Source organism: Thamnophis sirtalis, unplaced genomic scaffold (genome assembly GCF_051295495.1).
Source record: "Thamnophis sirtalis isolate CommonGarterSnake01/CBP01778 unplaced genomic scaffold, rThaSir2_p1.2 scaffold_12, whole genome shotgun sequence".
In the NCBI taxonomy this organism is placed as follows: Eukaryota; Metazoa; Chordata; class Lepidosauria; order Squamata; family Natricidae; genus Thamnophis; species Thamnophis sirtalis.
Window position 1 is genome coordinate 55117829 of NW_028261392.1, and position 25835 is coordinate 55143663.

The 25835-nt window shown below is 41.2% G+C and overlaps 1 protein-coding gene across 1 annotated transcript in view; it reads right to left on the minus strand.

Annotated features, from left to right (window-relative positions):
• LMX1A (LIM homeobox transcription factor 1 alpha) overlaps positions 1 to 25835 on the minus strand; it is a 71382-nt gene that overhangs the window by 43815 nt on the left and 1732 nt on the right. The window contains exon 2 of the mRNA XM_087726297.1: positions 24018 to 24192. Coding sequence (XP_087582423.1) covers positions 24018 to 24192 — 175 coding nt within the window. The remainder of the gene's footprint in view (positions 1 to 24017; positions 24193 to 25835) is intronic.

A 25835-nucleotide genomic window follows, 5' to 3' on the forward strand; every position in this document is an offset into this window, starting at 1 on the left:
AAAGTCCTTTCCTCTCTCTCTCTCTTCTTATCACACTCCCCACCTCCCATCCCTACGCAATGGTAGACAAGAGTTAGTTTTACTGCCTGGCAACGGGGCTGGGGCTAAGCCTGCTAAAGTATGAGTGGTTTTTTGGCTGGAGTACTGGAGGGCCCTGCAGCCCTACCGAGAGAGAAAAATTAAGCACCCCATGCCATGGCTCCAGAAAGGGGAAGAATTAGGTTTCATACCGAGCAGGCTGGACCATGGCATTCTTTAGCTAATGCTTAACAAACCCCTTGACAAAAGAAACCAACTTAGCTGCATGTTTGCGAAATGTATTCACAGCAGAATTAGGTTTGTCAGAGAATGCTGGGATCTCCTACAGTGGCTGAGGAATCCATGCTCACTTCTGTCAACTTAACGCTTTTAAGTTTTAACTACCTGGACAATCAAATGCCTCGTTATATATCAAGTGAATAATGATCATGAAATTATATCCGATGCTCCAATAGAAACTAAATTCTGCACAGAGCGAGGCCTTGATTTGAAATAAGGTGTACAGAGAAATGCAAGAAAGCAACTGACGCTAGAACAAATTATGGGGATATGCTCCACTAGATCCTGTACCAGCCACCGTTTAAATTCAAGGGCAAGCGAAAGATTTTAAGACAAGCCATATTGTTTGAGTTAGAGAGGGTGGGGGGGGATGCCAGGTTTTCATTAACATAAATGGTTAAGAATATAGTGATGTTTTTCAAAGCACTGCAAAAGTCTAAAAATCCCACCAGGATGATAGTAGGAACAAAAGATACAAGACTCTACACAAACTTCACTTTCATTTAAAATGATTTATTCTTCTCAATGTTTTAGCAGCAGTCTAAATGCTAAACGTATTGGAAACTTCTCTTCAATAAATTGACACTCAAGCACCATACTTGTACCATTCATTTCAACAAAACTCCTCAAAGCGTATTTTTAAAATCCGTCGTGGCCTTCTTGAATGGATCCTCTTCCAAGAAAAGGAAGAAGAACAGATTCTTGACATGGCACCAATAGGCCAGAATCTGGCAACCAGGCCCTAGAATCAACATCCCAGCAGAATCAGGCTTCATAGGTTAAGTTTGCACTGACATTTTTTTTATTCCAATATAGAAATAAGTACAGGTGATTCTCGACTGTAATTCTCTTACAACAGTTCAAATTTAAAATGGCACTGAAAAAAATGACCATTTTTCATACTTATGCCCATTGCAACTTCCCTGTGGTCACGTGATCAAAATTCAGACTCTTGGCAACTGGCTGATAATTATGACAGTTGCAATGTCTCAGTTTAATGTGATCATCTTTTGCAACCTTATGATAAGCAAAATCAGTGGGGAAGCCAGATTCACTTAACTGTGTTAGTAACTTAACAATTGCAGTGATTTAACAAATGTGACAAGAAAGGTTGTAAAATGGGGCAAAACTCACTTAACTAATGTCTCACTCACCACAGAAATCTTGAGCTCAATTGTGGTCATAAGTTGAGGACTACCTGAATCAGTGGTGGGATTCAGCCAGTTCGCACCTATTCGGCAGAACCGGTTGTTAATTGTCTAAGCAGTTGGGAGAACCGATTGTTGGAAGAAATCTCCTTTTGTTTTTTTCCACTTTGCAGGGCTAATCCTGTAAGGAAGGCAGGAAGGAAACATTCTGGTGTTGTTTCTAGCCTAATCTTTATTCCCCTGTTTACAGAAACTGCCTCTCCGGTTAATCCTTATTACATTGTAACAGCTAAGGTGAAGCACCAATTGATGTGAGTGATGTTGAGTTGGACACGCCCACCCAGTCACATGACCACTGAGCCCTGCCTACCCAGATGGTCATTAGGGCAGAGAACTGGTTGTTAAATTATTTGAATCCCACCACTGACCTGAATCCACAAGTATCAGTAACAATGCATTAAAAACCAAGAGGAAAGAGGCATCTAGGAAGCCATATTGTTCTTGTATGTAGGCTTTTGTTCCCATGTTAATTAATCAGACAATCAGGACTGATCCATACTAATACCAGTCCCTCTTGGTTGGAGGCTGGAGACTTTTAGCATAAGCCTTCAGCCTGAAAGCAATAAAGAACAGTCTACAGGGCAGTTAACCAAGGCAATGCTCTGAATCCTGCTTTTTTACCTGGATTTTAGCAATAGCAATAGCAGTTAGACTTATATACCGCTTCATAGGGCTTTCAGCCCTCTCTAAGCGGTTTACAGAGTCAGCATATCGCCCCCAACAACAATCCGGGTCCTCATTTCACCCACCTCGGAAGGATGGAAGGCTGAGTCAACCTTGGATTTTGATTTATATCTATAAAGGTGTAGTCATCTACTTCTAAAAAGCCTCTTTCTAAGGAAGACATACTTTCAAATTGTTATAGTTTAATCATAAACTTCATTTTACAAACGTCACTTGTGCTCATCAAACATACTTATCAATTTCTATTAAGTTTTTAACTTCATTCTGTTTATTTTCTGTGATCTCAATATTTGCTCAAAGAATACTGCATCTTCCCAATTTCCTTGTTTTTACTTATAAATTCTATTCCACCTTGGAATGAAGAGCCAAGGCGGCGCAGTGGTTAAATGCAGCACTGCAGGCTACTGCTAGATCAGCAGGTCAGCGGTTCAAATCTCACCGGCTCAGGGTTGACTCAGCCTTCCATCCTTCCGAGGTGGGTAAAATGAGGACCCAGATTGTTGGGGGCAATATGCTGACTCTCTGTAAACCGCTTAGAGAGGCCTGAAAGGCCTATGAAGCGGTATATAAGTCTACTGCTATTGCTATTGCTATTCCTGTTGGTACTCAATTTCTTGTCTCCATTATTTGGCTCTGTAATTAGTTGGGATTTTGCATTTCCACACCCTGATGTAGGCATTACTGTTTAGTACAAGGGATACTTCTTTAGGGGTGGCATTTAGTTTCAAAATCGGGGGAAAAAATCTAAATTTGATTTGCAAACCAGCTGTTTTGACTATTTGACAGACGCAGAGTGGCTGGAAAAACTGGATTGTCAAATGGAATTATCTAATTTTTCATCTTTTCATTTATCAACTCATCCCCTTGTGGCAGGTGGGAAATTATTTTTGTGATCCTTCAGTTTTTAAAAAGTATGTATAACTGAGACGTGCGATCCACTGGTTTTCAGAAATTATAGAATGAAAAACAGCTGTTAAGCAAGATGAAAATCTTCTGAACTCAAACTGGAGAGTGGATCTGAGTCTCAAAAGCATTTTTTTTTGCTTCTCTACAGCCATGTGTTCTAAACATGTACACAATACATAGCTCAGCAGAAGAGCAATCATCAGTGAAATATGCTGCAAAATGAATTGATATGTCCTGGCCAAAATAAATGGGCTGCAAATCTTTGAATACTGACTTACCAAAAGCAAAGACCAAATGAATGTACAATGGGACCTTGGGTGTCGACCGTAATCCATTCCAGGACTTCCATCGGCATCTGATTTGGTCGTGACTAGAAGCAACACTGATTGTGCATTCGCAGACACACACAAAAATGGTGCAGAAGGGGAAATTGCCATGGCAGGGGAAATTGCCGCAGCTGAGTTTATTCGGCACCCGAGGATGTGTTCTTGATGTGAGTGAAACATTTAGCGGATTTTTCGGTCAGCACCTGAATTGTTCGTGGTCTCAGCTGTTCAGGACCCGAGGTCCCACTGTAATTCCAAATAAGCATGCTTATGTGGTTCTTGGTGAAATATATCCTTTTAATACAAACAGCTATTTCTTTATGATACTTCAGAGTTTTCTTTGTATAAACCTTTACTCAGAGAAAACAAGATGATGTGCTCCATTTGAACAATGTTGTTAAAGATCCTAGTACTTTATGTTTCTACTCTAGAATGTCCAAGTAACAAGAAAGCAGAGTGGTATGAATGAAAAATTTATAACTACCTATAATTTCAACAGATATCAATACACTATTTGCTTTCTATTAGAAGTAGGACATTCACAGCATTTTTTTTAATAAAGCTCACAATAAGCCTTCATATGGTATGTTGGAGGTTACACACCCAATAAGTCAGGGGTAGTCAACCTTTTTATACCTACCACCCACTTTTGTATCTCTGTTAGCAGTAAAATTTTCTAATCGCCCACTGGCTCCACAGTAATGATTTATAAAGTAGGGAAGTAACTTTACTTTATAAAATTTATAAAGCAGAGTTATAGCAAACCCCTACCGCCCACCACGAAAGCTGGAATGCCCATTAGTGGGCGGTAGGGACCAGGTTGACTACCACTGCAATAAGCAGACAAAGATCAGAGAAAAAAGTGGATGGAAGCTGGAAGAAAACTAAATTGGATTTAATTTAAGTTAATTTGGATGTAATTGCATTTAATATTAAAATTAATCTGCACAAAAATATTCCCTGTGTATGAAATATTTTTTTTTAAAAAAAACACTAGTGTTTTGGGGTGGGTTACATGCAATGGTGGGATTCAAATAATTTAACAGCCGGTTCTCTGCCCTAATGACCAGCTGGGTAGGTGTGGCTGGGTGGTCATGTGACTGGGTGGGCGTGGCCAATTCAACGTCACATTGAGGGGTGCCACGCCTCGTGCGGCCACTCCTAGCCATGCCTGGCCTCTTCCCTCATCAATCAGTTAAAGAGCTTTGCGAAAGGAAAAAAAGTTTTTGCACTCTGCAAACTTCCCCAAAATGGCCTGATTTTTTGCGAAAACAGGCCCGTTTTTTTCCAAAGAAAAAAGGCATGAATAGCCTTGGGGGGGAGTGGTCCTGGGGGAGAGGCCAAAAACAAGCAAAAAAAATGGCCCATTTTTCCATTAAAAAAATTGCATGCATAGCCTTATAGAGGCTTATGGAGTGCTGCTGGGGGGGGGCGAAAACAGCCCATTTTTTGCTTATTTCTGTCCTACCCAGCCCCCAGGAACTCTCTGAAAGCCCCCATAAGGGTATGCCCGGCCATTTTGGTGAAGGGGGCGGGGCTTCAGGAGGCAAAAATGCCGTATTCGATGTATAAGATGCATCCAGATTTTCAGCCTCTTTTTTGAGGCAAAAAGGTGCATCTTATACTCCGAAAAATATCTACACAACTCTGGCTGACCAAAGTAAAAAGGGAATAGCACTATACATTAAAAAGACAATTCAACCAGATATAATTTTTGAAGATAGGGAGGGGAGAACACTGATGGTGGAGATAAGGATGAATTTGAGAAAGATGTTATTAGTGGCAATATACGCTCCAAATGATAAACAAGAACAATTTTTTGGAAAACTACCCAAAAAGATAGTACAATATGAATATGAAAGTATATGTATACTAGGAGACTTTAACGCAATTGTAAACAATGAATCCACAAAGATGAACAAGAAGCCAAGGAAAACCCTATCCAAAACATTTTTCACGATGGCGGAAGAATTAAATCTGTAAGATATTTGGAGAATAAGACACCCGAAAAAAAAAAGACAATATACTTTCTATTCAAACAGACACTTATCCTACTCAAGAATAGATATGATATGGATGTCAACAGAGTTAATACTCAAAACACTCAAGATAGACATAGACATAAGCACATGGGCTGATCTTAACCTAATAACAATGACTTGGAAGGGACAGAGGAAAAAGGGGAGATGGACTTTAAACTCAAGAATATTAAATGAAAAATGTTTCCAGCAATATATGGAAAAAGAACTGATGTATTTCTTCTAGGAAAACAGAAAGGAAGACACATTACATAATGTATGGGACACTTCTAAAGCATATATCAGAAGCCTCAAAATGACATACGTAGGGAAAAAGAACAGACAGAATAGACCAACTCAAAAGAAGTTGGAATTAAAATATAAAAGTCTGGAGATGGAGCTGCAGAAAAAATCCACAAAACAAAAAAGTAAAAAAATATGTTGGAACTGCAAAGACATAAACTGAACTTGATAGAAAATGAGGATCTGGCAAACAAAATAAAATCGGCGAAACGAAACTTTTTTGAAAATGCGAATGAACCAGGACGTTGGCTGGCTTACAAGTCGAGAAAGGAAAGAGAACAAAAGCTGATAAGCCAATTGGTGGATGAAGAAGGGAATATACAACATTGAAATGGAGAAAAGAAAATAATAATTGAGAACTATTATAACAAGCTGTATCAACAAGAGAGGGTACCAGAAGGGAAAATAAGACAATTCTTAGAGAAAACTAGAATAATTAAAATCCCAGAAAAATTTAAGAAGACACTAGAAGAAAGAATTACAATGATGGAAGTAATAGAAGGCATCAAAAGGCAAAAGAAGGGGAAAACACCAGGACCAGATGTATTACTGGCAGAACTGTACCAAACACTAGAAGAAGTATTAAGCAATATAATGTTTGAATTATTTAATGACTTACTGAGAGAGGCAAAGATACCAGAAACATGGACAGAGGTATATATAAACGCTTATACCAAAAGAAGAGACAGATCTACAACAAGTTAAAAACTATAAACCTATTTCACTACTAAATGTAGATTATAAAATCTTTGCATTAATAATGGCAGAAAGAATGAAGACACTTTTAAATGAACTTATACATATAGACCAAAATGGGTTTCTCCCTAAAAGACAGATCAGAGACAATATGTGAATCGTATTGAACACGCTAGGGTACTATGAAGCCCACCCAGAGAAGCAAATGGCATTGTTATTTCTGGATGCACAGAAGGCCTTTGATAATGTGAACTGGCAATTTATGATAATGCAACTTCAAATGATGGGATTTGGTGAGGGATTCATGCGTATGATCAAGACGATATACAATAGCCAATCGGCAAAAGTAATGGTAAATGGTGAGGTGACAGAGAAAATAGAGATCACGAAGGGAACTAGACAAGGATGTCCACTATCCCCATTATTATTTATACTGACACTAGAGATTTTGAATAAAATAAAGAGGTAAAAGGGATGAGGGTCAAGAAAGAAGAATATAAATTACAGGCATTCACAGATGATTTGGTCTTTATTATGGAAGATCCAATAGAAACGGGGCCAAAACTAGTCGAAATAATAGAAGAATATGGAGAAATAGAGGGCTTGAAGATTAATAAAGATAAAACAAAGATTCTAGTGAAAAATATGACAGAAAAACAGAAAAGAGAGTTGATGGGGAAACTGGACATACAGGTGGTAAAAAAAGTGAAATATTTGGGAATTCAACTGACATCAAGATGTGTAACACTAAAGAAGGATAATTATTATAAGGTGAGAAAACTAATAGAAATAGATCTAGAAAGATGGGAAAACCTGCAATTGTCACTGGTGGGAAGAATAGCAGTAGTAAAGATTTAGTTTAGTTTAGTTTATACTTTATTTGTATGCCGCCCTTTTCCCTGGGGGGACTCAGGGCGGCTCACAATTGGAGGGAGGGGAAAGACAGACAAGTTACAAACATAGAAACCATACATCGTTAAAAACACAACAGTCATACCATTCGAGTGGGGTTACAAGTCTTTACCCCCAGTCCTGTTGGAACAGCCAGCTTTTAAGGGCTATGCGGAAGGCCTGGAGGGTGGTGAGGGTACGAATCTCCACGGGGAATTCATTCCAGAGGGTCGGAGCAGCCACCGAGAAGGCTCTCCTCCGGGTAGTTGCCAGTCGACATTGGCCGGCTGATGGAATGAATATATTACCAAGACTGCTATACTTATTTCAAACAATACTGATAAAACTAGAAAAAAAATACTTTGAAGGCATGAATAAAATAGTGGGGGAATATATATGGCAAGGGGGAAAAGCTAGAATTAATATAAAAATGTTGCAAGATGCAAGAGTTTGAGGTGGATTTGAATTACCAAATTATATTATCAAGCAGCGGGATTATCTTGGATGAAAGAATGGATTTTACTGAGTAATACAAGATTATTGACACTGGAAGGCCATGATTTGCAGCTATGTTGGCATGCTTTTTTGTGGTATGGTAAAAGCGAGGCACATGGTTATTTTCAAAGACATTATGTAAAGAATGGATTGTTAACAATATGGGAAAGAATGAAAGGGAAATACTATTTAGAAATACCAATGTGGCTTTCAACAATGGTAGCATTGACACATCCAAATATTAGTAGTATGGAAAATATCATTAGATACAAAGATATCTTAACAGAAAGGGGGGAACTAAAACAAAAACAAGAATTAGAAAAACAAGGGATTAATGATTTTCACAATTGCAAATACAATCAAAGTATGAAAAAGATAAAAGGGAATTTGGTTTTAACTTAGGAAGTTTGGAGTTGGATAAGATACTTATGGGAACGGAAGAAAAAATAATTAAGAAATTATATAGCTATATAGCTACCTACTAAGAACTAGGTTAGAAGAAGTGGTTAAAGAGACAATGGTAACCTGGGCAAGGAATTTTGGTTACACGATTGAGTTAGAAAAGTGGCAAAAACTATGGGAAAGGAACTATAAATTAACCATGTCAACAGCTTACAAAGAAAACTTATACAAAATGTTTTATAGATGGCACATGTCACCGGAAAAATTAGCAAAGATGCTTAAAGATAAATCAGTGAAATGTTGGAAGTGTCAACAAGCAATAGGTTCCTATTATCATATGTGGTGGGCATGTGCAGAAGCAAGGAAATACTGGACTAAGATAAGAGTATGGTTAAAGAAAATGTTACAACAAGAATTTAGACCAGAGATATTTTTACTAGGTATTTTCCCAGAGAAATTTAAGAAAGAGGATACTTATTTGATTATACATGTAACTACAGCAGCAAGAATTGTATTTGCCCAAATTGGAAATTAAATAAGCTACCAACAGATGAAGAGATAGTAAAAAAGATATTAGATTGTGCAGAGATGAACAGGTTGACAATGAAAATAAAGGATAAAGAAGAATCGGAGTATTTCAAGACATGGGGAAGATTTTATGATTGGCTAGAGAAAGCAAGCTAGAAAAGAAAGTAGGAAGAAGATACAGAACCCAGGTGATGCACTGTTAAATGGAAAAGGGGGGGAAGAAGGGAAAACAGAAAAGAAAATATTAAATACATGAGAATATAATAGAGAGATACAAAGCGGGGGGAAATATAATTAGGATAGATTAGTGAAGATAAGGGAACAAGAAAAGATACTAATTATATTTGGGTTTGCTGAAATACTATCCCAAGGAAACATAAACAGACTCAAAAGAGACACTTATAATAATAGGAAAGAAAGAGAAAGAGGAGGAGAGAATGAAAGGAAGATGGGGGAAAGAAGAAAGAGGTAAGGAGAGGAGGATGGTGGGGAGAGGAAGAGAAGGAGAGAGAGTAGGTAGGGGAAGAGGAAGAGTAGGAGAAAGGTAAGGGAAGAAGGAAGGGAAAGGAGAGGAGGAAGGAAGGAAGTAGAGAAGGGAGGGAGGGAGAAAAGAAAGTGAAAATAAGGTGGTGTTACAATAGGAGGAAGGGATGATAAACAAAGCAACCCAAATTGTATACCTATATTATAACCTATAAAATGGAATAACAAATGTATAAGAATGATAAATGTAAAGAAGAAAAATAATTATGTTAACGTATACTTAAAATAATATGTAAGAGAATGAAAAATAAATAAAAATGTTTTGAGGAGAAAAATAAATCCACTACAGGTAGTCCTTGATTTATGACCACGATTGAGCCCAAAAGTTATGTTGCTAAGTGATAAATTTGTTAAGTGAGTTTTGTCCCACTTTACAACTTTTCCTGCCACATTTGTTAAGTGAACCACTGCAGTTGTTAAATGAGTATCATGGTTGTTAAGTGAATCCGGTTTCTGGATTGACTTTCCTTGTCAGAAGGTCGCAAAATGGGATCACATGTCCCCAGGACAATGCAACCATCATAAACATGAATCAGTTGCCAAGCATCTGAATTTTGATCACATGAACACGGGGATGCTGCAACGGTTGTTAGTGTGAAAACGCTCATGTGTCACTTCTTTCAATGCTGTTGTAACTTTGAACAGTCCCTAAATGAACTGTTGTAAGTTGCAGACTACCTGTACATCATAATTGGTCGAAAGTCTATTATGAAGTTAAGGTTCTTTAAAAATAAGTGATTAACATCTTCACAAAACCTAACGGATAAAAAAGTATTTCTCAGTAGCATACGGCATTATAGCCATTATCGGTATGCATAGCTGGACTTAGTATCCTAGTCCTATTTAAATATTATACTATTTTTTTCTTGTTGGAGAAAGCTTTAAATGGAAGTATAAAAACCTTTGTGTTTATGAGTTGTGGAAATATAGTTTTAAATTCTTTTTATTAAAATATACACTTTGTGACAATTGATAAGCATAAAAAATTAGTTGGCAACTCTTCTATTTCACAGACTTTTTAAAAAGTCATTACTTTAGTAATGGAATGCTATAACTACAACACCAACAGAAAAGCATACAATATAGTTATACAGGGAGGGAGGGAGGGAGGAGAAAATCAGGGAAATAATTTATGAATATCAATGCAGAATTAAGTCAAATCTTAAGCTTACCATAAGGAAATATGGCTTCATTTTTTATTTTTGAAAAATAAAGACTCTTCAAAGGTAGATAATGGACTCATATTCTGAATTCATATTCTCATATTCTGATTAGGCTAGAAACAACACCAGAATGTTTCCTTCCTGCCTTCCATACAGGATTAGCCCTGTAAAGTGGGAAAAAACAAAAGATTTTCTTCCAACAACCGGTTCTCCGAACTGCTTAGAAAGTTACCAACCAGTTCTCCCAAATAGGTGCGAACTGGCTGAATCCCACCACTGCTTTGATAAGCTGACAGGGTCACGTGACTCATCTGCTCCGTGCCTTTCTACCAAACCTTCATTTTGCTTTGGTAAAATTATTGGCTTCCTGAGGTCCATAGCGGGAGGTTAGTGTGCTACCACTTGAATGACTCTCTGAATTAGTGTTTTTGAAAAGTGTAAATGGGTTTAGATCTCAATGTAATGCGATTTCACATGTATATTGTTTTTCTTTAATTTCTCTGTAAAAATAGGATAAGTTAAGTACACTGACATATAGTGGAGGTACACCAAGGGGAGGAGGAGAGGGATAGAAGAAAGATGGGTAGAGAGGGCGGGAGAGAGGATGGGAGGGAGGGTGAGAAGGAAGGGAGGGAGTGGATCGGGAGAGAGGGGAGAGAGGAGAGAGGAGTGGTAGAGGGGGAGGGGAAGTAGGGTAGAGGGGGATGATGGAGGGAAGATAGAAAGTTGGAGGGGGGTGGAAGAAAGAGGTGTACGGAGAGTGGAAGAAGTATATTGGGTTTCTATTTTTTGCTGTATTGTTGACAAGAGGAATTGCTGCGATTATTGTTTAATGTTGTATGGCCCCGGCTATGCACAGTATATATGTGAGTGTATGAAAATGGAAAATAAAAAACCTTTTTCACTTGAAAAGTGTAAATTCACTTAAATTCTATAAAATAACTCCACATAGTGAAAGTTATCAGAGTGCGGCAAGCAGTGGTAGTGGATTCATTCTGATGAAATAAAAACTGAAATTTGTCACATAACTGTAGCACATAATTTCTCCCTTGTCCTTTTCTACATCCAAAGGTGGAATGGGAAAGAATAGTAGTGTTGTAAGGTTAGAAAAAAATGGACTAAACCCAGAGAAAAGTATGAGCTGCTGCTGTTGTTTCAAACATTCCAGTCAGAAGAAAGTACAATCTCCAGAGTCCTTGCTCTGCTGTTTAAAAGTAAATATAAGTATTATCTAATTGAATCTAATCATTTGATGTATAAGAGCATCTAAAAGACCCTGTCATGCTGCCATGGCATGTTGAAAGGTTCTCAGAAAGGATCTGTACCCAGAAGGTTTATTGCAAACTATTATCTAATCCATTTCCATACATCACATTACTTAAGGATTTCCAGAGAGCACCTCTGGCTGAAATGCCTTCTGGTAAATTTCTGGAGAAAGTGCTATTGCACCTTCTAATTCAGGGTCAACAATACATTAACAGCAGTTAAGCACTTCTCTATGGGTTTACTTATTCAGAAACAAATTATTTTATTTATTTATGTGTTCTTAAATTCAGGAACCAATTAATAGCTGCCACAAAAGCAAATTTGTCTTTCAAAAGATTAGCAAAGGCAAAAAAAAAAAAAAAGTTTGGAAAGTTTTCTGCTAAAAATTGTCATTGTTCAGAGACCATTCTCTGCTCTCACTATGCTCAATTGGATTTATTCCCAGTAAGTTTACATCTAAATTTATAAATATTTTGAAATTTGAGCCAATTATAGTGATTTTTATTGCGCTAGTCTTTCCAAATCATTGTAGCCCTTTGACATAACGTGGGATAATTCAATGTCATAGATTAAAAACCCTGTGGAGATATAATTTCACCAGTCTTTCTAGAGGGCTATTGGAGGACCTTAAGAACCTTCTGATACAGTGTCCTAGCAATAAGCAATATGAAGCACACATAGAACAGACCAACTATCATATCAATGACATAATTCTATTTCATAAGAAAAGAAAATGCAAAAAAAAAAATGTGGTTTTGCCCCACACATTAGGGCAGGCTCCAAATCTAGAAGTATCTTCAGACAATCACAGACCTAGTACACATGGATCATACATCATGTGTAAAGATTTTAATGGTCCCAGGGGAATTCCTGCCTCTACACAAGATGGGCAGCACACAAATCTAATAAACAAATAAATAAAAATAAAAAATATCAATTCCCCCCCCCTTCCAGGTATGCAATATAGAGTAAAGTGTGACAATTTAGCAAACTTTTACCCACTTAATAGCTCTCATTCTCCAGTGCCTATTCCTCAGATTACTGTTGCCCTCTATCTTAAAAAAGATTGAGAACAGCCAGCCTTGCTAATAAAATGCCTGAATATTTTGGTATAGTTATCCTTAGTATTTTCAGTCTGGAAATGTTCTCCCTTCTCAGATGGTAGTAAGTGTGTAAGATCAATCTTTGCAGAGAGCCTCAGAGCAGCTTCTTTGTTTTTTATATTGCCAGGGGAGCAAGCTGTTCTTTATGTATGATTCACACAGAAATTCTTGTGCAGGAATCCAGAGAAATAAAGTAGTGGTGGCTTGCCCAAACTTTCACCTATTTTCATTTCATGGTATGATATACTAATCCATATTTCTCCTTTGCAGAGACAGCCAAATTCTTTCCATTCCCTGTTTTACCATTGCAAGAAGTAATGGTGGTGTTAATAGAAATCTATCCAGATTTGAGCTAACAGCCTAAAGCTGTGAATTCACAATCAAATATTACTACTACTACTACTTACTACTACTACTACTACTACTACTACTACTACTACTACTACTACTACTACTGCATATTTTTTTACATTTGTGTTGTATGTGAGAAAGAATGTGATAATTTTAAAAAGTTGCAGTTCAAAAATTTTACATGGGGCATTTGAAGGTTTTCATTTCATGTTTTCTTAATAGGATTTCCTATCTGAAGAGGAGGTTGGACTAGATCTCCAAGGCCCCTTCCAACTCTGCTATTCTGTTAGTACCTAGCATAAGATATTATAACTTGGTTGCATGCCTGTTCCACCTCATTAGTGGAAAGTTATGTTATTGATATCAATAAAAAAAATTATAATGATTGGTGTGGCACCATTCTCATTGCTTTTTCCCACTTTGCAGAAAAGTTATGGAGCATAATCGCACATCCCCCTTGTAATTTTGGATTATTTTGATGCAATTTTGACCTGAAGCTGTACCTTGGAAACTGGAGCCAATTAATACTCAGGACTTAATTTTTCTTTAATAGTGACCCAATTATGGTGAAATTAAGCTACTTTCATTTCCGAGACTTTTCTCCTTGTAGACCAGTGATAGCTATCCAAAGAGCCAAGGTGGCGCAGTGGTTAAATGCAGCACTGCAGGCTACTTCAGCTGACTGCAGTTCTGCAGTTCGGCTGTTCAAATCTCACCGGCTCAGGGTTGACTCAGCCTTCCATCCTTCCGAGGTGGGTAAAATGAGGACCCGGATTGTTGTTGGGGGCAATAGGCTGACTCTATAAACCGCTTAGAGAGGGCTGAAAGCCCTATGAAGCGGTATATAAGTCCAACTGCTATTGCTATAACCTCTGTATCTGTTGCAGTCCAACCTATTCCAACTCATCCACTAGTACTTCTCATAGCTGGTTCCACTGTACAAGCATTTGTGCATCACATGCTACGTGGATTGCCCTAACTTCCCCTTGGAATGAGATCAGGCTGCCATGTCACACCAAGGCCTCTATTTTCAGTTGGAAAAAAATATTGTTACTAAGGCTCCAGCAGTACTTTGGACTGAATTGCATAATTGCCATAAGAACTTTAAAATGCCTTAGAATCCCTACAGTTTTACTAAGAAGATTTCAGAATTCGTTTGTCCTTGCCTGCTTCATAGGGATGAGAGAGGAAGACTGTCTCAAGGTCACCCAGTTGACGTTGTGCCTAAGGCAAGACTCAAACTCAGCATTTCCCGGTTTTTATCCTGGTGTCTTAACCAATACACCAAACTGGTTCTAGCAATAGCAGTTAGCAATAGCAGTTAGACTTATATACCGCTTCATAGGGCTTTCAGCCCTCTCTAAGCAGTTTACAGAGTCAGCATATCGCCCCCACAGTCTGGGTCCTCATTTCACCCACCTCGGAAGGATGGAAGGCTGAGTCAACCTTGAGCCGGTGAGATTTGAACTGCCGAACTGCAGATAGCAGTCAGCTGAAGTGGCCTGCAGTACTGCACTCTAACTGCGCCACCTCAGCTCTTCTCTTAAGGTCTCCTAAATTGGCTAATTTCAATCTTCCCATGTGCTAAATTCTATGAAACAAAATAATCCTTTAGTTTTTTTAAAAAAGTCTAGCACTAATCTTTCCTGGTTTTATCAATCTGGTTTTCAGAAAATTAAAAAGTAGCATCATCATTAATACTTGGTCAAGGTTACTAGGCATCCATTCAGTCCTATTTCCCACAGTAGTCCCAGCACTTGAAATTACTTTAAATATACAGTACTGCAGTTTATAGGAAGTTAAAGGCATTTTATAAAGATACATAATATGCTACGTTCATCAATAAAATAAAGCATCAAAACACAACAAAATAGGAAGATGTGTTGAAATTGTGCAGAGAGATTGGTACTAAATTAGGTATCCCAACTCCAACAGTAAGTTGGGTCAAACATCCTACTAAGCCATGGTTTACATGAGTGGTTCAACATGGTTCAGTGTGATGTGGTTTACAGCAAGCCATAAATCTTAGTTTATGAACTATAATCAGTGGGTTCACATATCATATTGGCTAAAGCTATGGCTTATAAATCATAAGGTCTGGATTTGCCCACTCTGCTAAATCAAAACCAAAGTAGTCACATTATGGCTTATTGCAACATGTGTATCCAACCTGTTTCCTGGTGCCGTGATTGTAAATATTATATCAACCATAAAAGAAACATCACAAGGATGCAATGTTTTTTTTTCCAAAATTAGTCAACCAAAGGGATGGTTCCACCACAATACCGCGAAGCCCTTATCCGCGGAGACATAAGCGCGAACCCTAATCCGCGCCGTCCGAATCGCTAAAGCAAATGCGACCTTACCGCGCTGACATAAGGGCAGAGGGCAAATCTGCGCCTTCCGAAGCACTCAGCACCCTAAACCTAACCCTAAACCTAACCCTAAACCTAACCCTAAACCTAACCCTAAACCTAACCCTAAACCTAACCCTAAACCTAAACCTAACCCTAAACCTAAACCTAAACCTAAACCTAAACCTAAACCTAAACCTAACCGTAACCGTAACCGTAACCGTAACCCTAAACCTAAACCTAACCCTAAAGCAAACCCCTAAACCTAATCCTAACCTTAATTTAAACCGGCTTTCTACCGCCGCGCTGTTTTAAAGCGCCCTTCTGTCACCGCGCTGTTGTCGTGGTGGTGATGATGCGCGGTGATGACATCGCGGCTTTAGCGACGCGGTTTTATCACCGCTATTTTGACGAGGGCGGTTTTGTCGTGCCACGCAAAGGGATATATATTACATTAAAAATACTTCCTAGCATTGTCATCAGGCAATCACAACCAGTGTTCTCAGGAGAAGCTTGTTTCTACTTCTTCATCTAAAGAATTCCTTTCTTCTATGAACCCTGTGTAATATTTTGAGGGAAGCTGCTCCCATGCCAGGCAGACAGAGACACGGGGAAAACATTCATGGCACCAGCAAGGAAGAAGTGAAGGCAAGAAAGAGGAGTGGGAAGAGGAGAGATGTCTCTGTTCAAAGGGATTTGTTCCGCTGTCAAGAAGAGAAAGCTCCCCCTAAGAGCTTCATGAGCACTGGAGGGAGGGGGAGGGAGGGGAGGCCCTGTAGTATCAACCAGGATGGGACAGCAGCTGGGCAGAATCGATACAGAGCCCAGAAGGCTTGAGAGAGTACAATTATTGCTTTCAAGACAAGTGGCAAATGGGTGTCTTACTCACCAAATTCCTCTCAGAAAAGAGGGCATGGGGAGGATTACTTAGCATGTCAACTAATGCTGCTTTTTCCTTCAACAAAACAGCTATCTACTTTTTCCACTCCTCAAATTGAAAAAAAGGTGGAGTAAGAAAAAAAAGGGTAAGAATCAATCATGTGGCATTTACTCAAACAGCAAACACTAATCACAGCCAATGTAATATTAGCCTGCCTGCCTGTTACAATTTGAACCAGAGGTGGGTTCCTACCAGTTCGCACCTATTCGGTAGAACCGGTTCGCCAAATCTACCGAACTGGTTAGAAGAGGTTCCACCAGTGGAGCCGGAAAGCAGGCCACACCTACAGAAGAGGTTCCAAAATCTTTTGAAACCCACCACTGGTCCTTGGGTATGATTATTCTACGCTATCATGCTCATATTTATAAAACTTAGTGCCTCTGTGAAAGGTAAGGATGACTACTGCGTTTGTGGTGCAATCAGAACATTGCGTGTGTTGAAGTTGTTTTAACGCAAACCAAAGATGCTTTTTAAAAAACAAGTTTACATCATATTCTTATGCATGCCAGTGCTGTGTGTGAGATAATTTAAAGTGGTTCTGACAAGTGTTGTCAGCATCTTCATATCCGGTCACATGGGCGGCAAGCCACTCCCATCTGGTCACATGGGCGGCAAGCCACTCTCACAAAGGAGGCCACACCCACAGAGTAGGTTCGAACAATTTTTGAAACCCACCACTGATTTGAACTATCCAATAGAAAATAAAACTTTAAAAAAATTCAGTTCCACATGAAATGCAAGCAATGCACCTACAATGCAAGGAAGCAAAATTTTCTACCTGTGCGTTTAATGCAGAATTATCTGCTATGTTGCCTTCCACAGAATATAAAAATCAGAATATTATAAAAGTATCTCGCCTTGACTGTACATTCTGTTATCAAGACAAATAAAATACGGTACATTAGAGCTACTCTTAGTAAATCGGGGTAATTGTGTAATATTTATTAGAGATGCATTGCTGTCATGTATCCATAATACTCAATATAATTAACTCCATATTTCTGCTAAGTCCATGAGGCAGGTTAATTATTTTATCCTCACAGGTGGTAAGACCCTCTGATATGAGGGATTCTTGGTGCTGTCTAAGCTTGGCTGTTTTATGGTAGACACACCTGCAGTTCACTGATGATATTACCTAGTTTGGGTAATAGCAATAGCAATAGCAGTTAGACTTATATACCGCTTCATAGGGCTTTCAGCCCTCTCTAAGCGGTTTACAGAGTCAGCATATCCGAGTCCTCATTTTACCCACCTCGGAAGGATGGAAGGCTGAGTCAACCCTGATCTGGTGAGATTTGAACAGCCGAACTGCAGAACTGCAGTCAGCTGAAGTAGCCTGCAGTGCTGCATTTAACCACTGCTCCACCTCGGCTCTAATGAAACCTCTGCAAGAAAACAACCAAACCAGAGAGTACCAAGCACCTTTCATTTCAACCCTGAGCTACGAATATTTTCCTCTTTCAGTACCCTCTGATATGTTTGGAAACTTCCACTCTCTGTTTCCATCCAAAAGCATGAACCACTACAGAACTGGCAGAAAGACCAGCCACTTTCTCTCCAGTCTTTAACCAACTTCCCTTGAAACTAATATAACACTTCAGTTGACCTAATCAAGATAATGCCTCTTTACATTTGGGGGCTATTTCCCCTGGAATTGTAATCAGTGAAGTTTGTGTTTTTATGTGTATTTTATTTTGTTTCACTTATATCCATTTTTAAAACCTTAAAAAATAGAATAGAATAGAATAACTGAGTTGGAAGGGACCTTGGAGGTCTTCTAGTCCAATCCCCTGCTTAGGCACCACTTCAGACAAATGGTTATCCAATATCTTCTTAAAAACCTCCAGTGTTGGAGCATTCACAACTTTCATTTCATTTTTCATTTTCATTTATTACGATTTATAGGCCGCCCTTCTCCCTGAGGGGACTCAGGGCGGCTTACAGTCACGGGAGGGGGGTGCAATAATACAAAACAAACAGTGAGTAAACAAAATAAATTATAAAACACCAACTTGCATTCAACAGTCAAGCAACACTCGGGCGGGTAATTTAGAAAACTTATCCCCAGGCCTGCTGGGAGAGCCAGGTCTTAAGGGCTGTGCGGAAGGTCTGGATGGTGGTGAGGGTACGAATCTCAACGGGGAGATCGTTCCACAGGGTCAGAGCTGCAACAGAAAAGGCTCTCCTCCGTGTAGTCGCCAGTCGGCATTGACTGGCGGATGGAATCCGGAGAAGGCCCAATCTGTGCGATCTTATCGGTCGAAGGGAGGTAATCGGCAGAAGGCGGTCTCTCAAGTACCCAGATCCACTACCATGGAGTGCTTTAAAGGTGGTCATCAATACCCTGAAGCGCACCCGGAGATCGACAGGTAGCCAGTGCAGCTCGCGGAGGATAGGTGTAATGTGGGCGAACCGCGGTGCGCCCACTATCACTCGCGCGGCTGCATTCTGGACTAACTGTAGTCGCCGGATGCACTTCAAGGGCAACCCCATGTAGAGCCCATTGCAGTATTCCAGCCTAGAGATCACAAGGGCTCGAGTGACTGTTGTGAGAGCCTCCCGGTCCAGGTAGGGCCGTAACTGGCGGACCAGGCGAACCTGGGCAAATGCCCCCCTGGTCACAGCCGACAACTGATGGTTAAAAGTCAGCTGTGGATCCAGGAGGACTCCTAGATTACGGACCCTATCTGAGGGGTATAAAATTTAACCCCCCAGCCTGAGTGTTGGAATGTCAGCCAAATTGTTGGGAGGGAAACACAACAGCCACTCGGTCTTGTCCGGGTTGAGTACCAGTTTGTTAGCGCTCATCCAGTCCTTAACGGCCTCAAGGCCCCGGTTCATCACGTCCACCGCTTCATTGAGTTAGCACGGGGCGGACAGATACAATTGTGTATCGTCCGCATATTGATGGTATTTAATCCCGTGCCTCCGGATGATCTCGCCCAGCGGTTTCATGTAAATGTTAAATAGTAGGGGGGATAAGACCGAACCCTGCGGCACCCCATATGTTAGGGGCCTCAGGGACGATCTCTGCCCCCCGACCAACACCGACTGCGACCTGTCCGAGAGGTAGGAGGAGAACCACTGCAAAACAGTGCCTCCCACCCCCACCTCCCGCAGTCTTCGCAGAAGGATACCATGGTCGATGGTATCGAAAGCCGCTGAGAGGTCAAGGAGAACCAGGATGGACGCATGGCCTCCATCTCTGGCCCTCCAGAGATCATCGGTCAATGCGACCAAAGCGGTTTCAGTGCTGTAACCGGGTCTGAAGCCGGACTGGAAGGGGTCAAGGTAGCTAGCTTCCTCCAAGGCCCGTTGAAGCTGGAAGGCCACCACCTTCTCAACAACCTTCCCAATAAAGGGGAGGTTGGAGACAGGACGATAGTTGTTTAAAATGGCTGGATCCAAGGATGGTTTCTTCAGGAGGGGTCTCACCACCGCCGTCTTAAGTGCGGCGGGGAAGTGCCCCTCCCGAAGAGAGGCGGTCACGACCGCCTGGATCCAGCCATGTGTCACCTCCCTGCTGTTGGCAACCAGCCAGGAGGGACACGGGTCCAGAATACAGGTGGAGGCACTTACAGCTCGAATGGCCTTGTCCACATCCCCAGAGGCAACATCCTGGAACTCAACCCAGAGATGGTTTGCCAAGCAATCCCCCTGTGTCTCGGCTGGATCTACGGCGGTGGAGTCCAAGTCCAAACGAAACCGAGCAACTTTGTCCGCCAAGAATTGGGCATAGTCCTCAGCCCTACCCTGCAAGGGGTCTCCCGCATCCCTCCTATTAAGGAGGGAGCGGGTGATCCTAAACAGGGCGGCTGGAGGCCCTGATTACGGTAATTGTTCTAACTGTCAGGAAATTTCTCCTTAGTTTTAGGTTGCTTCTCTCCTTCATTAGTTTCCACCCATTGCTTCTTGTCCTATCCTCAGGTGCTTCGGAGAATAGCTTGACTCCCTCTTCTTTGTGGCAACCCCTTAGATATTGGAACACTGCTATCGTGTCTCCCTTAATTCTTCTTTTAATTAAACTAGACATACCCAGTTCCTGCAGCCATTTTTCATATGTTTTAGCCTCCAGTCTTCTTTGTTGCTCTTCTCTTCATTGTTCTAAAGTCTCAATATCTTTTTTTACATCGCGGTGACCAAAACTGAATGCAGTATTCTAACCGTGGCGTCAAGGCATTATAAAGTGGTATTAACACTTCATGTGATCTTGATTCTATCACTCTGTTTATGCAGCCTAGAACTGTGTTGGCATAACTAGTAGCTATTGAGTGTGGAAAACTTTTAATGTTTCAGATACTGGCTGCTTTTTAAAAAAAATTAAGATTATAGCCATCCCTGTTAAAATTTCTCAAACTAACCATCTTCCCCCCAATATGTTGTTGTGTGAATCACTGCAATTGTTAAGTTAGTAACACAGTTGTTAAGTCAGTGTTTCTCAACCTTGGAGACTTGAGAACTGTGCTGCAGAACTGTGCTGGCTGGGGGATTCTGGGAGTTGAAGTCCTGTGGACTTCAAGTCTCCAAGATTGAGAAACACTGTGTTAAGTGAATCTGGCTTCCTCATTGACTTTGCTTGCCAGAAGGTCACAAAAGAGGATCATGACACTACAAGCATCATAAATATGAGTCAGTTGCCAAGCATCTGAATTTTGATCATGTCACCATGGAGATGCTGCAATGGTTATAAATACGAAAAACTATTTCACTACTGATTATGTATAAAATAAGTTATTGAAGAAATGTCAGCTGTAGAACAAATCTTCTCTGACAAGATAGAGATGGCATTGAAAGTGGATTTAAACCAGTGTTTCTCAACCTTGGCAACTTGAAGATGTCCGGACTTCAACTCCCAGAATTCCCCAGCCAGCATTCGCTGGCTGGGGAATTCTGTGAGTTGAAGTCCGGACATCTTCAAGTTGCCAAGGTTGAGAAACACTGATTTAAACTAACCAGAAAAGGGGATCATTTAGAAAAGCTCTATTGGTTAAGGCACCAGCCTTAACCAGGAAACAATGAATTCAAATCCTGCCTTAGCCATGAAAACCAACGGGATGAACTTGGGCCAGTCATTCTCTTTCAGCCCCATTCACCTCACAGGGTTGTTGTTGTGGGGAAAACACAGGAGGAAAGATTATTGGGTATGTTCACTGCCTTGAGTTATTTGTAAAACTAATAAAGGCAGGATACAAATAAATACATAAAATGCATTAATAAATGTTCCACTGGGTCTACAAAAGGAACTAGGTGGGGTATTAAAATTTAAAAAGGAAATACAAATGACAAACCAATAGAGTGGGCTAGATAATGCTCTTCCTACTAAAGTTACTGTTAAATATTTGAAGAACTCTGTTTTTCTTTAAATTTAGTTTATATTGGATTATACTATTATAAATATATAATAGTATAATCCAATATATATATATATTGGTTTCTGTCGTGATGGATTCTTGTGACGAGCCGATAGACAGATGATGGAAGCAGTTAGCTTCCTCCCATAATTGGGGCTTACCAGGGGTTGTAAAAAATCTAATAGATACCTTTCACCCTGGCTTCGCTGATAACGGATAAGAGCCTGTGGCCTAATGGCTAAGTTTGCCTAGGATGTAATATAGCCCAGGTTCAAATCCCAGTAAGGGTATGGCTAGCTGATGAGAGCTAAATAGCTTGAAATAGATCTATACTAGTCTCCCTTTATTTATTTATCAGCACAAATAAAAAAAACATATATATATATATATATATATGTGTGTGTGTGTGTGTGTGTGTGTGTGTGTGTGTGTGTGTGTGTATCTATTCCAACCATGGAATTCAACTTGCAGAGGGAAAAAAGTGTTAAAATTTATACTACCATAGTATCTGGTGTTCTGCCATTAACACTCATTATATGGTTTTGTCTGATTATACAAAACTCACACCAACTTTGTTCTTCCCATATATATATTTCACTTTAAATATCACATTATCAAATGTATGCATCTGCTATATGAAATTTGAAGAACAAAAATGCAAGAAATCCCCAAGTAACAATTAAGCTTGTCTGTTACAGATCCATTCAAATGACTGAACTTTCTTTGCACTTTTAATCCTCTCTACATTTCCTAGCACCTGTTCAAGGGCTCTGTGCAATCTGGCACTGCCAAGGAGTGTGCAATCGGGCACTGCAAACCAGCTTAGGTCAAGAGGCACAAAAGAAGGAATAGGATGAGTTTTCGCCAACAGTGTTTGGTGAAACAAAACGACAGCTTGCCACTTACACGGATCTAAATCTTTTGCTATAAAAGGTTATTACAAAATGCAAACATATTAAAATAATCAGTAGTTTAGTTTAGTTTAGTTTTGGTTTATTTGTATGCCGCCCTTCTCCAGGAGGGACTCAGGGCGGCGAACAACTCAAAGGGGAAAGGGAACATAAACAACAGTACACATAATTAAAATACACAAAAATCACACAGCCATACCAGTCGAGAGGGGAGGGGAACTCATCAACCCCAGGCCTGCCGGCACAGCCAGATTTTGACGGCTTTCCGGAAGGCCTGGAGAGAGGTGAGGGTCCGGATCTCCGCGGGGAGTTCATTCCAAAGGGCCGGAGCTGCCACAGAGAAGGCCCTCCCCCAGGTAGTAGCCAGATGGCATTGGCTGGTAGACGGAACCCGGAGGAGGCCGACCCTGTGAGATCTGACGGGTCTTTGGGAGGTAATTGGCAGCAGGCGGTCTCTCAAGTACCCAGGTCCAATACCATGAAGGGCTTTATAAGTGACGACTAGCACTTTGAAGCGTATCCGGAGACCGACTGGTAGTAATTGTACAATACTTAGTTCAGTAAATATATAGCCCCTTTCATATTTATGGAAAGGTGTAGATTTATAAAACTATGTCAAATTCATATAGAAACAAACTAGTTAACCCAACATTAAGAAAAACCAAACAGCCTGAAATTGTTTCTGCTTTACAAAAAAAATTAGGATGATCTTTGCAGGCAGCAAAGATTAGGGTCGCCTCCCCCATATCACTTTCCTGCCTTCTGGTGATACTTTGATTGAGGTGGCGCAGTGGGTAGAGTGCAGTACTGCAGGCCACTTCAGCTGACTGCTATCTGCAGTTCAGCGGTTCAAATCTCACCGGCTCAAGGTTGACTCAGCCTTCCCTCCTTCCGAGGTGGGTGAAATGAGGACCCAGACTGTGGGGGCGATATGCTGACTCTGTAAACCGCTTAGAGAGGGCTGAAAGCCCTATGAAGCGGTATTTAAGTCTAACTGCTATTGCTATTGCTATTGCTATTGCTATTGCTATTGCTATTGCTATTGCTATTGCTATTGCTATTGCTATTGCTTGCAGCCCTACAAAATGTTCTTCCCATTTATATATTTCATCTTACTAAAAATTGCGCCCAAGCAACTACTTTCCCTGGGGGTTTTCATCTGAACAAGAGCGGGGGGGCTCCTTCCCCGGCTTCAGAAGGAAGGGAAAAGCCCCGTGGCCTCTGGGCTCCTAGCGAGCCTCGCGAAGACGGCGGACTTACTTCTCGTAGTCCAGGCGGCAGTAAAGCTTCTGCTCCCGGTAGAAGCAGCTGCTCTCCAGAGGTTCTCGGCAGGAGGCGCAGCGCACGCACCGCTCGTGCCACAGCCGGTCGTTCAGGCGCAGCAAGAACCGCTCCGAGATGACGCCTCGGCAGCCTTCGCACACCGAGGCTCTCCCTGCAACGACCCAGAAGGACGGTGACCCACGCGGCAGTCCCAGCCGCCGCCGTTGCCCCTCCCGTCCCGCTGCTCTAACCCTTTGGACAAGTTTCTTGGCCATTACATTGCGCTGCTTCAACGTCTCCGATTCGTTTTCAACGTTTTGGGTTCTCTTGAAGGGTGGACTACGGGACCCAGGGAAATACCCAGCGTGGGTGTGCTAATGCCTAGCATTCGGCCAGCCTTGCTTTCTCTCTCCCTTCCTGGTTTCCCCGAATAAAGACCCTCTAAACCAGTGTTTCTCAACCTTGGCCACTTGAAGATGTCTGGACTTCAACTCCCAGAATTCCCCAGCCAGCGAATGCTGGCTGGGGAATTCTGGGAGTTGAAGTCCGGACATCTTCAAGTGGCCAAGGTTGAGAAACACTGATTTAAACTAACCAGAAAAGGGGATCATTTAGAAAAGCTCTATTGGTTAAGGCACCAGCTAGAAACCAGGAAACAATGAATTCAAATCCTGCCTTAGCTTTCAGTGCCATCTCTATCTTGTCAAAGAAGATTTGTTCTACAGCTGACATTTCTTCAAAAACTTTTTTCACTACTGATTATGTATAAAATAAGTTATTGAAGAAATGTCAGCTGTAGAACAAATCTCTGACAAGATAGAGATGGCACTGAAAGTGGATTTAAACCAGTGTTTCTCAACCTTGGGAACTTGAAGATTTCTGGACTTCAACTCCCAGCATTCGCTGGCTGGGGAATTCTGGGAGTTGAAGTCCGGACATCTTCAAGTGGCCAAGGTTGAGAAACACTGCTCTAAACCAACCTTAGCCTCCGAAATAAAGCAGATAAGTCCTATGGTTGCAGCTGCGACAGACCCGCCCTGGACCCGTTTTCTCCACGAGCCCTTCTGTTCCCAAACATTATTGGCGGGGTGGGGGGGGATCGTGAATTTGGGACCCTCCTGCCTCCTGTTCCGATTGGCCTCAGGTTCAGGGGGATTTCGGTATTCCCCCCTTTTAGATTAAGGTCGCTTGGAGGCATTCCTTGCCATTATAACCAGGGAAGACCCTCTCTAGGCTGTGCCGCCACAGCAATGCATTCTTGTAAGTGGCTGGTTTTGAGCTGCGGGGTGAAGTGCACCCTATTGTCCTCCCTGACGGGTTGACCTGGAGGACCAAACCCGAGGAAGCCCGAGTGCCGCAGCAGAGCGGCCCTCAAGAAATACCTCTCCACTCTCCTCCCCACACCCCCATCTCATGCCCATGCCTGCCACTGAACCTCTTGCCCCAGAGGAAACTTGCAAAGGTCCCGCTGCTGGCCTGTGACATCAGCGAGAGCTTCACTGAACCAGCTGCCAGCCCAGATCTGGCCTTCTTTAGCAGCTACTGAGCTGAATGTCACACCCAAGTCCCTGAATTGAATTCTTGAAGAAGCTTTCCTAAAGCATTCTTGGAGCTGGCTATGAATTTAGGACACTAGTACTGAACATTTGAACTATCACTAAAGGTCCCGCTGCTGGCCTTTGACATCAGCGAGAGCTTCACTGAACCAGCTGCCAGCCCAGGTTCTTTAACGGCACGGGAATCCTAGCGCCCACTAGAGAGGTCTGAAACGGATGCTTGGCGGCCTGTCTCCTTTTCCTGCCCCCAGTTGGCCGG